This window comes from Lynx rufus, unplaced genomic scaffold (genome assembly GCF_022079265.1).
Source record: "Lynx rufus isolate CCGP_SWC_20201006 ecotype Redwood Valley unplaced genomic scaffold, mLynRuf1.p SCAF_5, whole genome shotgun sequence".
NCBI lineage: Eukaryota > Metazoa > Chordata > Mammalia > Carnivora > Felidae > Lynx > Lynx rufus.
Window position 1 is genome coordinate 110003510 of NW_025814867.1, and position 15206 is coordinate 110018715.

General features: G+C 38.9%; 1 protein-coding gene across 1 annotated transcript in view; it reads left to right on the top strand.

Moving 5' to 3' along the window:
* IMPG2 (interphotoreceptor matrix proteoglycan 2) overlaps positions 1-15206 on the top strand; it is an 88157-nt gene that overhangs the window by 37921 nt on the left and 35030 nt on the right. The window contains exons 10-11 of the mRNA XM_047099743.1: positions 7306-7550; positions 11298-11383. Coding sequence (XP_046955699.1) covers positions 7306-7550; positions 11298-11383 — 331 coding nt within the window. The remainder of the gene's footprint in view (positions 1-7305; positions 7551-11297; positions 11384-15206) is intronic.

The following is a 15206-nucleotide window of genomic DNA, read 5'->3' on the forward strand; positions in this document are numbered from 1 at the left end:
CTTTGTGGTAGTTGGCTTGTCATTTTTTTTTTTTGCCTTTGGGCGCAAATTTATTTAAAACTCATTTTCTCAGGGTGCCTGGGTGGTTCAGTCGGTTGAGTGGCTAACTTTGGCTCAGGTCATGGTTTCACAGTTCATAAGTTCAAGCGCTGTATCTGGCTCTCTGCTTTCAGTGCAGAGCCCACTTTGGATCCTCTGTCCCTGTTTCTGTCTGCATCTCCCCTGTTCCTGCCTTCTCTATCAAAAATAAATAAACATTAAAAACACTAATTTTCGGGGCGCCTGGGTGGCGCAGTCGGTTAAGCGTCCGACTTCAGCCAGGTCACGATCTTGCAGTCTGTGAGTTCGAGCCCCGCGTCGGGCTCTGGGCTGATGGCTCAGAGCCTGGAGCCTGTTTCCAATTCTGTGTCTCCCTCTCTCTCTGCCCCTCGCCCGTTCATGCTCTGTCTCTCTCTGTCCCAAAATAAATAAACGTTGAAAAAAAAAATTTAAAAAAAAAAAACAACTAATTTTCTCTTGCAATATTGATAAGTATAATAGAAAGTTTATGAAGCAAATTTATAGGTTAATTATGAACATGTTTAGACATACAGTAATACTCCTTCATTGTAATATTTAATATTTGAAAAGAGCATTCTGACTTCCTCATTTAGAATTATTGTGTTATATGTACGTTTCGTGCTTGCAGTGATGTCTTGGGTCCTTTGTAGTCTTTGCTGCTTTCCACTCACAGAGTCCCCCTTAGGATCTCCTGCAGGGCTGGTTTAGTGGTCATGAGGTCCTTCAGTTTTGTTTGGGAAGATCTTTATCTCTCCTTCTATTCTGAATGACAGCCTTGCGGGATAAAGGATTCTTGGCTGCACACTTTACCTATTCAGCACATTGAATATTTCCTGCCATTCTCTTCTGGCCTGCCAAGTTTCAATGGACAGGTCTGCTACTAAACTTATGTCTTCCCTTAAAGGTTAAGGACCTTTAGTCCCTAGATGCTTTCAGAATTCTCTCTTTATCTATGTATTTTGCCAATTTCACTATGATATGTTATGGTGTTGACCTGTTGTTGATTATGAAGGGGGTTCTTTCAGCCTCCTGGACTTGGATGTCTGTTTCCTTCCCCAGATTAGGCAAGTCCTCATGTATAATTTGTTCAAATAAACCTTCTGCCCCTTTCTCTCTCTCTTCTTCTTCTGGAACTCCTATGAAATGTATATTATTTTGTTTCATTGAATCACTAAGGTCTCTAATTCTCCCCTCATGGTCTAGTAATTTCCTGTCCCTCTGTTTTCAGCTTCATCATTTTCCAAAATTTTATCTTTTGTTTCACCTATTCTCTTCTCTGCTTCTTCCATCCTTGCTGTCACTGCATCTAGTTTATTTTCTATCTCAATGGCAGCATTTTTTAATTCATTGTGGCTATTTCTTAGGTCTTTGATCTCTGCAGCAATGGATTCTCTGTTGTCTTCTATGTTTTTTTTTTTTTTCAAACCCAGCTACTATCCTATGACTGTTACTCTAAATTCTTATTCAGATATGTTGTTTACATCTGTTTTGAGCGATTCTCTGGCTGTCATTTCTTCCTGGAATTTTTTTTTTTTTTGAGAATTCTTCCATTTCCTCATTTTGACTAGGTGTCTGTCTTTTACATGTTTTAATAGCTTGTTATGTGTCCTATACCTGTGAATACTAGTATATTAAAAAGCGTTATACACTGTCCAGGACCTGGTACTCTAGGCAGTGTTTTTGGAGTGTGTTGCATGCACTCTGTTGTTGAGTCTTTGGCTTTCTATCCCACTGCACATAGTGGTGGATTGTTGATTTGTGTGTTGAAATAACCCTGGAAAAAGTGAAAAAGGTGTGTGTGTGGGGGGGAACCTTATCCCATATGAAGTAATCCTGGAAAAAAGGAAAAAGGTGTGGGGGGAAATTTATCTCAAACAAAGAAAGAAATGAAAGGAGTGAAAAAAAAATACCAGGCAGAGAATCAAAGAAACTATAAGGTTTAATTCAGAGAGAGAGAGAGAGAGGAAAATAAAGAAGAAGGAGATACAGAAAAGGTATAAAAGGAATAGAGTAAAAATGCCCGATTAAACAGACAACCAGAACAGAAAAGGAAAGAAAGAAATATATATATATACATGTATATATACATATATATACATATATATACATATATATATGTATATATATGTATATATGTATATATACATATATATATATATATATATATATATATATAAAGAGAGAGAGAGAGATGAATTGACCAAAAATCCAATCAGAAACTACGAGCTTGATTCCAAAGGGAAGAAAAAAAAAAAAAGAGGGTAGAAGGGGGAAAAAGGGGGGAAAGAGAAGGAAAGAAAAGAGAAAAAGAAAAAAACATTAAAAAAAAACACCCCAGCCTAACAGACAAAAACACTACTTGTCTGTTGGTGCCTGAGACCAGTGACTGTGCTGGTCTGGAGGAGATGCCTGCTGGTTCACTCAGTGTCAGTTCTGCTCTAGTAGACATGCAGTCACCAGGCACGGAGGGACAGGGTTTGGTGTAAGTGTGTTTTGCCTCCACTGGGGGTGCTGTGCTGTTCCTGAAGCCCATGTGTAGGTGATGGGGAGAAAAATGGCAACTCCTCAATCTCTCCTCTTGGCACTGGGTATCTCAAATCATGCTGTTTGTCCTGCTCCACAGTCTTCCACACCTTCTAAGTGCTTGGCTGGGATTCAAAACCCGATGTCTGAAAGGATCCCTCACTGCTTAGACCTGTTTCTGGGGTAGCACCACTCCACCCAGTCCACAAAGGGCCTCTGGCTGGTGCCTGCAGGGTCTTTTGTCTTTGCGGTGTGGGGGGGTTGGGGGTGGGGAGCATTAAACCTTTTTCCCACAGTACTCTAGGGAAGGACTGTGGTCTCCCAGTGCACCCCTGAAGTCAATTCCGTACCCTGGGCTGGGTCCCTCCCCACCAGGTGCGTGCACAGGGCATGGACTCCAGTCTGGAGAAAGTCTGGCACCCCTGAAAACTCCGATCTTCAAATCCTAAGGCTATTTGCAAAGTAGAAACTGCAAAGTACAAACTCCTGATTTCTTCTTCCCCAGTCTGTGGTTCAGAGAGCTGTTTCTCTTTTCCAAATATAATACCACACTTTCACAGCCTCTATTTCTCTTCCTTTTGTCTCTCCACGGAAGGGTTCCCCTCCTCTCTGTGCCTATGGGGCCCAGCGCTTTATCTCTACCAATTTGTAAACATCCACCTGTGTCTCACCAAGCTGTCTGTCTCCACCTGTGGAGACTTCTCTGTCACTCTGCAGACTGTATTCCTGGTTATTCTAAGTGTTCTGACCTCAATACAGCTGTGTTTGAGGGACAAGGGAAATCCCAGTCCCCCTACTTCTCCACCATCTTAACTCCTCCTGACGTCCTCATTTTCATTTATATTATTTAAACAAGTGTTTAGTAAGTACCTAGAAATTCGACAATTCCCGTGCCTACAAAAATGATAACTCTTGGTTTATATCCTCTAGGAATACACAATCAAATGAAAACCACTTTTAGAGATATGTCGAAGTACTGCCTCTTTTTTTTTTTCATTTTATTTTCTCAATATCCCTGTGAGATAGTGAAAATGAGAACTATTATTTATTCTCCTTCTGGAGGTGGGGATATTTTGGCCAAGGCAGACAAACTGATTTGCCATAAGTTATATGACTAGGAGGTATCAGATATTTTGACCAAGGTAATCAGAATTTTGATTTCTATACTGTTAGTATGTGTAAACTGTTTTGTGTGTATATATTATAGGTAATGTGTTGATGGCCAGTTCTCAACCAGAGGGCTTGATTGTTTGATTGTTGCCCTCTTGGCATGATTAGAATATGAAAACAACCCAAACTCTCATGTTAATCCTATGACCAAAAGAATGGTATCCAGTTACTGAGTGCTATGTCCTCTATAGGGACACAGATAACAATATGAAGCCATTAGATTTTATGATAGAATTGTTAATCTAGGTAGAGTTTCCAAAATTGTTCGGTATTGTCAGATATTAGCCAGTTGATGGAATTTATTCATAACTTTTTGGTATACTTGTGTCCTGACCTGTGTATAAATGAATGTGTGGCACAGAAATAGTCCATTTATATAATATATAACCTCTCTCTTTCTCTTATTCCATAAGCATTTATATGCATACGAAATTTTCTATTTGCTTTGTACCTGTCTCAAGGTTCACATATTATTTTAAGTTAGTAGGTTACTCATTTGAAGTGAATCAATAATATATCTGCTTGGTATACTTCAAAATTTCAGCTCCAGGCTTTGTAAGTGTGTTCCTTCTTTGTAATAGAAGAAATTTTATAAAAGATGTCTGAGTTTCTCTGAAATATGTTTATTTTGGTGGATGTTAATGAGAGGTAATATTTTTATTTTGTCTCTTTAAAATCTGTGCATGTTAAACAGCCAATCAGGGCATTTGAGGTAAGAGAGTAAGAAAGGGTAAATTTCACCTCCACATGATTGGTGTTTCTGGAGAACCTTTCTCTATATAGCAGCTGTTTCAGTCTAGTTCAGAAGATGAAAGATGATGATACAGTGGTGGCTGATTAACTCAGAGGTGCTGAGTGTGGAGAACCAGCCCTGCTTTCTTCAGTCAGATCATGTTTTGTCTTCCAATGTGCTTGCTGCCTCTTATGTACTTCCTTGGCCTCTGGGCTTTCTTTTATTCTGTCCTTCATCCTAAGATGTCTCTTTACTACATTTACCATGTCAGAACTCAGTCTGTTTTGGCTCATAATGACAGTCTCAGCTTTGAGATAGAAGGTTTCCTGATTCCTTAAGCATTTCTTTGAGTTCTTTTTCTAGTACAAAACCATGGTAAAGAATTGTAGCATATCTCTGAGGCACTTTATCTTCTTTAATGAATTTGTCCTCACTAGATAATGTAGACTGTAACGGAAGTATTATTTTTAGATATCCAAGGCAAATTTTGGGAGACAAATTATATTTTGTCAATAAAGAGTAAAACCTGTAATCTAATCCAGACTACACAGATTTCTTGATCCAAGAACATTTCTCTTGATCTTCTCCGTGTGATATTTAAAAGTCATGCAAGGCACATGGTAGACTCCCAGTGAAAGTTGATTCTCCTTGTCTGGTTTTCTGCATAGCATAGGAATGAAATCAGTTTTTTTCCTCCATTTTTTCCCTTATCACTGGTTTCTGTCTTAACATGAAATTGGTTTTGCAGAGACCCCAAGAACCTCACCTTTCTGGAGATGTAGTCATGGTCCATCCCATAGAGTTTGGGAAGAGCATGCATATCCTCAGGGGTATGGTTGTGGCTGTGAAGTAATATCTCTAAAATGATTACTCAGAAGACAGAGATGTATGAAGATAATGCATGCTCTTTAATGTGAAAAATGTAGAGACTAAAATTCTTTGGATCAAGTCAGGAATATCATACTGTTATTTAAGTGGCACAAATTAGTTGTCTTATCTGCCTGCATTAGTGAATAAAATTGACCATTTGTTCTTTCATAATTTTCAAAAGTATTTATTGAACTACTATGAGTCAAGCATTATGCTAGATGCTTGGAACACATACTGTGTGGTGAATTCTGACCAGTAGGTGTCCCTCTTACTATTTTATTCTACCTCAGTGCCATCATTTGGTTATTTTAGTGTATTTTACTGAAATACACTTTACAAAAGAGGGTCAGGAATTACCCATAAATCAACATATTCTGACATGAAAAATTAAGTGACTGAAGGAAGCTCTAGATAACAAGCTGTTGTCTTACTACTTTGTAGAGCATCAGGATGTCAAAATCCTCAGTTACCACTTGAAAGCACCTTAAACCATCCCATTAGAAGTGATAGCTTATCAGATCTAGGAAGAAAATATTATGGAAGTTACTCAGAGTAAGATAAAAACATCATTACAAACCTGATTATTTGTATGACTGGTGAGGGAGGTCACTTTCATCGTGTCCCCTGTAGTCCAGGGTGTGGATCTGCAGGAAGCAGGCCTAGGACAGGTCCAAAACTGCCTGTACTCCCAGGAAGAACAGGTCTCTTAAGACCAATTCGTGCTTACCAAATCATAAGATATGATGCACTCTCTAGGATGCCAATTGATTGATTTAAAGCAAGAGATTTGCCAAGTGACCAGTTGTTGCATTGTCTGGCTCATGCATTCTTTACCCATAGGAAAATCTGTAGGGAGTTATAATCAAAGGTCTTTTTGCAAGCTTGAAATAAGAGAAAGGAAGTTGGATGATCTTAATGGCCAGTATCATCAAGCCATGCTAGCTTTTTGTGGCTCTCTCCAATCTAAGGATCTACTTTTACAAGGAAGCCATAATACATTGGTCAGAAGATTTCCACTAAATAGTGAAATAAATTAGTTGACTAATCTCTTTTTCTAGAATCCATGAGATCAGTCTCATTATGTTGATACTTTTTGTTTGGATATGTGTATACCTTTATTAGACTGTAGTTTTCTTTTTATATTCAGACAAGTTTAGATTTCTATTTATTTAGTAGGCACTGGGTGCCCTGAAGGTACCATGCTGAACACTGGGGATAGAAACTCAAAGGCAGACTGAAAGGCAGTCACTTTAAACAAAATCTTTTTACACAACCATAAAGGCTGTAATCAAAGAATATATAATAATTTATAAGTAAGTTCAGAGGAGGGAGTGCTTAAATTATTTGTATGCTTTGGTTTGGGAGTCATTTTCCTCCTATTAGAATGTCTGAAGGAGGGAAATTGTTTTCATCTCATGTCTATCTTGAGTGGTTTATCTTCAAGAAGGTAGTGTTCTCCTTTCCGGTGGAAGGAACTTGATGTGACTTGATGGCTACTGCTTCTGATGGCCGTATCTCATAGACCGGCTGGAAGCCAGAGTGATGACTAGAGCAAAGCTCCTAATGACTTTTTTGCATAATAGTTTAATAAAAGCTACTGAGAGTGGAGCATAGTAGTTCAGAATGCAGGTGCTGGAGTCAAGCAGATATGTGTTTGAATCTTGACTTACATGTTGCAAAATTTTAGGCAAATCTTCTGACTTCTTTAAAACTCAGTTTCTTCAATAATAACCTGAAGATAATAAAGACTTTATAGGGTTATTATGAAAATTAAATGAGATAAAGCATGTGAAATACCTGTCACATTGTCTGCAGTGAATGGTGGTGGAATCCATGCCTTATGAGCCCCTCCCCACACCCAGGTGTAATATCTGTTCTCCATGGGTTCAAAGCTCCTTTCTTTGTGCTTCCTTAGCAGGGCCTAATCTGTTCTCTCTTTTAATCCATAGTGGTTTAGATGTTCACTATGCAGTGACCTTCAATGGTGAGGCCATCAGCAATACCACCTGGGACCTAATTAGCCTTCATTCCAACAAGGTGGAAAACCATGGTCTTGTGGGACTGGATGATAAGCCCACTGCTGTTTATGCAATTAGTAACTTCAGAGATTATATTGCTGAGACACTGCACCAGAATTTTTTGTTGGGGAATTCCTCTTTGAATCCAGATCCTGACTCCCTCCGGCTTATCAATGGTGAGTTGATATCCATCATAAAGTCCTTGTATAGCTTTCGCTTCTTTTCCAATATACTCTGGTGAAAACTGATTTCCTTAAATATGTGTGGTTCTGAGCATTCTCTAGACTGCATGAGACACAGCTCTTTTGGAGAGACCAGTCAGGAGCTCTTAGGAATACTTGTAGAAAAAAAGGCCATAAAGAGAGGAGAAAGTAGAGAAGAGCATGAGATGTAGAAATAGTTTAGGGAAATAGGAGGAAAATATAAGAAAAACAGAAATAGAACCTGTAAGTGTGAATTGAAACAGGTTATAGGGCTGCCGGAGCAACCAACACATTAATTCTCCACAGGCAAATCAACTGGTGTGACGACTTAAAAGCCAGAGAGCAGAAGATACAGAGTAGCTCAGGAAAGTTCAGGGAAGATCTTGGTGAAAGAAGAACTGATACTGGGTGATGGGGAGAATCCCAGAGAATTTAGTACTAAGTTTGGATTTAGATAGCTGGAGAGAGCCAGTTATGATCTGAAATCGATAGGTGGATCTGGGATCACCAGGGCGAGGTTGACTACTTTGGATTTAGAGGCTAAAGAGTGGCCTAGTTAATCTCATACTTAAATTTGCTAAGAATCTGGTAACTAGTATTGCAACAGTTTAACTCATCAGGGACACGGTGTCCTGTTAAATTACTTGCTACTTCATGTTTCCTTCTTTATGATTTCTTCACTCAAGAGTAGTTAGCTTTTAAAATGTCCATGGAGTATATTTTATTGAAGTGATTGCATAGGAGAAGTACCAGCTGCCAAAGAGGAAAATTCATGAATGATAGGCAATACTAACAATGATACATTTTATACCTTCTTCAATTCCCACGTCTTCTTAGGAGAAAAGATCCTGTATCTTTTCAGGCATTTATCACCTAGGCCTCTGTGTGTGTGTGTGTGTGTGTGTGTGTGTGTGTTTGTGCGTGTGTGTGTAAATAAACAAACACAAACAGACACAAGACAGAGAAAAGAGAGAAAAAAGGTTAAATAAAATTTTACTATGTATAACTCTTTCTTCCTAAGTAAGGTATTTTTTGAGAGCTGAACTAAAACTTTAAATTGTTTTTCAATTATTTTGTCTGCTAGAATGATGTTTCCTTAATATGACAGTGTGCTAGGTCAGGGTCATAAAGTAGCTTGGGCTTCATATAGGCTATACAGGACTTTAAAGTGGAGAAACTGTCTTTGTAGATGATAGTGACATTAGGCTATCAGTTCTAAAACACTAAGGAACCTTTGCATTTTGGAGCAGTGCAGGTACCCTGGGCTTATTTTCTCATACACTCCTTTTTCATCATTCTATCTTGTTGGAATACCTGAGCTAGATAAAATAGTGAAAAGAGAAGAGGCTTGTTATAATCTGAAATTGCTGAATTCCTTTTGGCAAGGCTAGTATAGACTAGTTGAAGACTACCTATGGGGACAGCAATAGGCAGAAGTTCCCAGGAATCTGGATATTGGGATCAGAAAAAAGATAGCGCTAGGAGGTCATGACCTGAAGGAGATGGGAACCTAAACTGAACAGAAGGTACAAACACCAAGGTTAATAATGAAAGTGTGGAAGAATGACATGAAGATTAAGGTATACAGCAGGCCAAGTGAGATTGTGTAGGAAACTAAATCCAGCATAGCAAGGTCTTCCTTTTATGTGGAGCTTGGGAGTAGAGATATCTCCTAGAAGATGTCCTAAAAAAGGAGTTCACCAACGGAGAATTTCTAAGAGAATTTAACAAAAGCTTTAGGATATACAGTACAAACTAATTCAGGTGCTTTGATCTTTCATTAGATGAATGTTTCAGTTGTACAAAATTTCATCCCTTGGGGCGCCTGGGTGGCGCAGTCGGTTAAGCGTCCGACTTCAGCCAGGTCACGATCTCGCGGTCCGTGAGTTCGAGCCCCGCGTCAGGCTCTGGGCTGATGGCTCAGAGCCTGGAGCCTGTTTCCGATTCTGTGTCTCCCTCTCTCTCTGCCCTTCCCCCGTTCATGCTCTCTCTCTGTCCCAAAAATAAATAACGTTGAAAAAAAATTAAAAAAAAAATTTCATCCCTAAAATCTATTTCTATTGTCATGCCAACTGAGAGTTCTGAATGGCTGCAGCTTTCTAGGTAACTTGGTCATCATTTTTTAAAGATATATCATCCTTGACCCATAGAAGACAACTGTAAACACAGTTGAAAAGAGTTTTGGGAAATACTTAAACCGAATAGGGTTTTTGGCTTCTGACTGATCCCTTTATGTCAGGCCAGTGGTAACAGGTGAATAAAGAGAGATTCTGCTTCCATTTTTGGTGCATACACCAGATCAAATTGTGGCAATCCTTTTTTTTTTTCTTTAGCTTTTATAGATTCCCTCTCCCCTTCAGGCAAAATCAATTTCTTCTTTGTATCCCATACATAGTATTACATGCCCTCACTTCAGTGTATAATTTGTGTTTATCTCTCTGACATAGGGGATACTTGCATAGGAGAAACTTGGCTTTATTAATGTTTATAGTCTCAGCTTTATCAAAGTCTGTGTAACTAGAAGGATTCAGTAAACCTTTGTTGAATTAAATTATACAATCTACTGTCTTACCTCTATTGCTCTTTAATATTGGTATAATGATAAACTCTCTGTTGTCCTAGCCCACTTTTCACAGGTCCTTTCTGCCAAAAAGGAAATCATTTTGCATAATTTTCTCCATTGTTAGCATCAACCAAATGAGTTGGAATTTCAGCTTAACTTTTTTATTAAAGTGAAAAAAAATCAATTTAAAAACATCTTCACAGGAATCTTGAAAAGAGTAAATAATGCTTGCAAAAAGAAAAAGAAATTACATAGGAATGTTTTAAATGTAATAATGAGAAGAATATTTTATGTTGGAGTCTTGTAACTCAGATAGATTGTGTTAATATTGATGCAGGCAGGCTCGGTTCGAGGAGACCAGCCAAGAGAGGGTCCTGCAGGACAAGCCAAGAGGGTCCTTGACTATGCACAGGACAGAAATAAAACGCAAGCCTGCAGGAAGTGAGCAGAGTTATTGAAGATATATATATATATTATATATATATCTTCATATATATCTACATATATGAATGTAGAGAGAGAGAGAGAGGGGGCATGCAGATATAGATGATGTATCTGGGAGAGTTGGAAAAGGAAAGGAGAGAGTCTTGTCTTTGGGGCCTGGGGTTTTTACTGAGGGTTGTGGTCTGGTGTACATGTCCTCTCAGGCATCCAGGAATCATATAGAACAAGGACAGGTCCAGGTGTTCTTTATAAGTCACATTCCTTGGAGTCAGGGGGTCTTGGCATTGAGATGTCTAGTACTGGTGGTCTGGAACATGCATATGATGACCTCGTCTGGTCATTCCTGTGTGGTCCTTCCTTAGATGTTACCTTTTGTGCTGGAAGCCTCTAAAGAAATCATTAATTCCTTATCCCTCACAGGAGGACATACACTATTCGTTCTATAAGGCATGTGTAAAGTGAGGATGTAGGTCATAGTAAGAATAGAAGCAGGAAAAAGAGCAAGAAGCAAATTTTTATGGAGTCCTTCAGTTTCCCCCTCTCAATATAAGTAAACTCTCTGAATAAAGTAACAGATATTTTCTAAGCAAGTCTGCATTATCTGCTGTGCCAAGATCTAAACTATAAAATCTAAACTTATTTTTAGTTGTCCCTGAACCTCAAATACAATAGTGTCTCAACTAAAAATGTTTTCTATATTGTTCTTTCTTCAGTGAGAGGGGTTTTACTTCCTGAAACTGAAGACCTAGTTTGGAACACCCAAAGTTCAAGTCTTCAGGCAACCCTACCATCCATTTTGGTAAGTATGTTTCTATGTTTTATGCCTAGAATTAGGCCCTCAAACTTTCTTCTTTGTACACTCACCTGATTACTTTGGCATCATGAATTTCCTGAGCTGTTCCTGTTTCAAACATTTTCTTAAATCATCCTTGGAACATGATTCACAGTTGTCAGCTCCAGAGTCCCAAGTATTGGTTCAGAAAATTTAAGCCTTCTGCAGTGGTTAAATGAAGTCTACGGTGGTTAATTGCCAAGCTCCACATGTGGTATAAAACTTATTTATGGTTTATACTTGTTTGGTAATAATTAAGCTGTAAGTGCCCACTGAGTTGTTCTCTAAAAGTTACTCAGAAATAGTTTTTATAGCTAAGACTATAAATTGAAGTACATAGGGACAGAGTATAGATTTGTGCTCCAAGGACTGTATTGAAGAAAAATGTTAGACTTTAAGGCATATACAATAGTGTGTGTGTGGAAGAGAAAGAGAAAGAAGAGTGAAAATAACAGCTAGCTGACAAATGACAGGGACTCAACATCAGGCATCCTTTTAACCTGGTTTGAAAACATTCCTATTTGCACAGAAAGAGTATGGAATGAACTTTCCTTTTTGTTCTTACCACACAACTTCCCTAGGTGATCCTCTATCTGCTCCAGATCTTCGCTTGCCACTTCACCTATAGAGAGGCATCTAGTAGAAGAGAAAGTGGCTTCCAGTGTAGTTGAAACAACAACATCACTGACAACTATACAACGACACCACCACCACCACTAGAGACTAGCTGGTTACAATGCATACATGAATCTTTTGTTATCCCATAGACACAGTAGGGGGGCTCCTTCTACATTCCCTACTCCTACTCTCTTGAGCTTTTTTCTGTCTCATATCAGCTTTTTAAAATATTTGTTTCTTGACTTTAATCCTTCAATGAACATTCATAACGTCTCCCCCAAATTCATTTAACCACTGATATATGCAGCCATTTCTTCTACTCAGCTATTGAGCAACTCAGTTTTGAAATGTGATGTCATTGGAAATAGTCTTTTTACTGAGTTCTATGTTGGAGAAGGAAAGTTAGGGGTTATTGACATTAGAGATTGCATTATTTGGTGTTTATTTATTCATTCACTGACTCATTCATTCCAATATATTTATTTTGTGATTTTCATGTGCCAAGTGCTGGGGAAACTAAGATGAATAAGGGTGTGGGCTTGCCTACAAGAAGTTTTCAGTCTGGTGACAGATGTGTACACAAAGAAGGTGATGCTGTCATAGAAGTCCATTCAGGATGCAGTGGCAGATGATGGTGATTCACTGTGAACATGACATCACTAATCTCCATGCCTTCTAATCATGTTCATCTCAGGCTTCTCTAACCACAGACCTGTGATGATGATACTGAGAATGATGTTGTAAAGATAGGAGTTTCTATATGAGCCAGATGTTTGCAAACTGGAGACCAGCCAGCTGGATCCAGCTATAAGCATGTGCTTTGGGATCAGTTTTTTTACAAAGCCAATATTTAGCAATTAGGATATTTTTACAGAAAAATGAAGATTTCTAACCTCTTTTGAAAACCAGGGTGATCTGGTATCATTAGGTTCACATTCCCCTGTTGCAGAAAAGTGGGTTTGGCTAAAAGGGGCTGCCCTTCGATGATGACAAGCAGTGACTAACTGGGCTCAGATGTTTATTCATGATGCCTGTAATGTGGTTCCATTTGCGTCAAAGCCAACCCCTCGGGTTTTTGAATAGTGATAACTGTGGGGCATTAAGTAACAATTTTTTTTTTTTTTTTGAAACAGGTGTCTCTAATTTATTTTTTTTTTTTATATGAAGTTTATTGACAAATTGGTTTCCATACAACACCCAGTGCTCATCCCAAAAGGTGCCCTCCTCAATACCCATCACCCACCCGCCCCTCCCTCCCACCCCCCATCAACCCTCAGTTTGTTCTCAGTTTTTAACAGTCTCTTATGCTTTGGCTCTCTCCCACTCTAACGTCCTTTTTTTTTTTTTCCTTCCCCTCCCCCATGGGTTCCTGTTAGTTTCTCAGGATCCACATAAGAGTGAAACCATATGGTATCTGTCTTTCTCTGTATGGCTTATTTCACTTAGCATCACACTCTCCAGTTCCATCCACGTTGCTACAAAAGGCCATATTTCATTTTTTCTCATTGCCACGTAGTATTCCATTGTGTATATAAACCACAATTTCTTTATCCATTCATCAGTTGATGGACATTTAGGCTCTTTCCATAATTTGGCTATTGTTGAGAGTGCTGCTATGAACATTGGGGTACAAGTGCCCCTATGCATCAGTACTCCTGTATCCCTTGGGTAGATTCCTAGCAGTGCTATTGCTGGGTCATAGGGTAGGTCTATTTTTAATTTTCTGAGGAACCTCCACACTGCTTTCCAGAGCGGCTGCACCAATTTGCATTCCCACCAACAGTGCAAGAGGGTTCCCGTTTCTCCACATCCTCTCCAGCATCTATAGTCCCCTGATTTGTTCATTTTGGCCACTCTGACTGGCGTGAGGTGATACCTGAGTGTGGTTTTGATTTGTATTTCCCTGATAAGGAGCGACGCTGAACATCTTTTCATGTGCCTGTTGGCCATCTGGATGTCTTCTTTAGAGAAGTGTCTATTCATGTTTTCTGCCCATTTCTTCACTGGGTTATTTGTTTTTCGGGTGTGGAGTTTGGTGAGCTCTTTATAGATTTTAGATACTAGCCCTTTGTCCGATATGTCATTTGCAAATATCTTTTCCCATTCCGTTGGTTGCCTTTTAGTTTTGTTGGTTGTTTCCTTTGCTGTGCAGAAGCTTTTTATCTTCATAAGGTCCCAGTAATTCACTTTTGCTTTTAATTCCCTTGCCTTTGGGGATGTGTCGAGTAAGAGATTGCTACGGCTGAGGTCAGAGAGGTCTTTTCCTGCTTTCTCCTCTAAGGTTCTGATGGTTTCCTGTCTCACATTTAGGTCCTTTATCCATTTTGAGTTTATTTTTGTAAATGGTGTGAGAAAGTGGTCTAGTTTCAACCTTCTGCATGTTGCTGTCCAGTTCTCCCAACACCATTTGTTAAAGAGACTGTCTTTTTTCCATTGGATGTTCTTTCCTGCTTTGTCAAAGATGAGTTGGTCATATGTTTGTGGGTCTAGTTCTGGGGTTTCTATTCTATTCCATTGGTCCATGTGTCTGTTTTTGTGCCAATACCATGCTGTCTTGATGATGACAGCTTTGTAGTAGAGGCTGAAGTCTGGGATTGTGATGCCTCCTGCTTTGGTCTTCTTCTTCAAAATTCCTTTGGCTATTCGGGGCCTTTTGTGGTTCCATATGAATTTTAGGATTGCTTGTTCTAGTTTCGAGAAGAATGCTGGTGCAATTTGGATTGGGATTGCATTGAATGTGTAGATAGCTTTGGGTAGTATTGACATTTTGACAATATTTATTTTTCCAATCCATGAGCAGGGAATGTCTTTCCATTTCCTTAAATCTTCTTCAATTACCTTCATAAGCTTTCTATAGTTTTCAGCATACAGATCCTTTACATCTTTGGTTAGATTTATTCCTAGGTATTTTATGCTTCTTGGTGCAATTGTGAATGGGATCAGTTTCTTTATTTGTCTTTCTGTTGCTTCATTGTTAGTGTATAAGAATGCAACTGATTTCTGTACATTGATTTTGTATCCTGCAACTTTGCTGAATTCATGTATCAGTTCTAGCAGACTTTTGGTGGAGTCTATCGGATTTTCCATGTATAATATCATGTCATCTGCAAAAAGCGAAAGCTTGACTTCATCTTTGCCAATTTTGATGCCTTTGATTTCCTTTTGTTGTCTG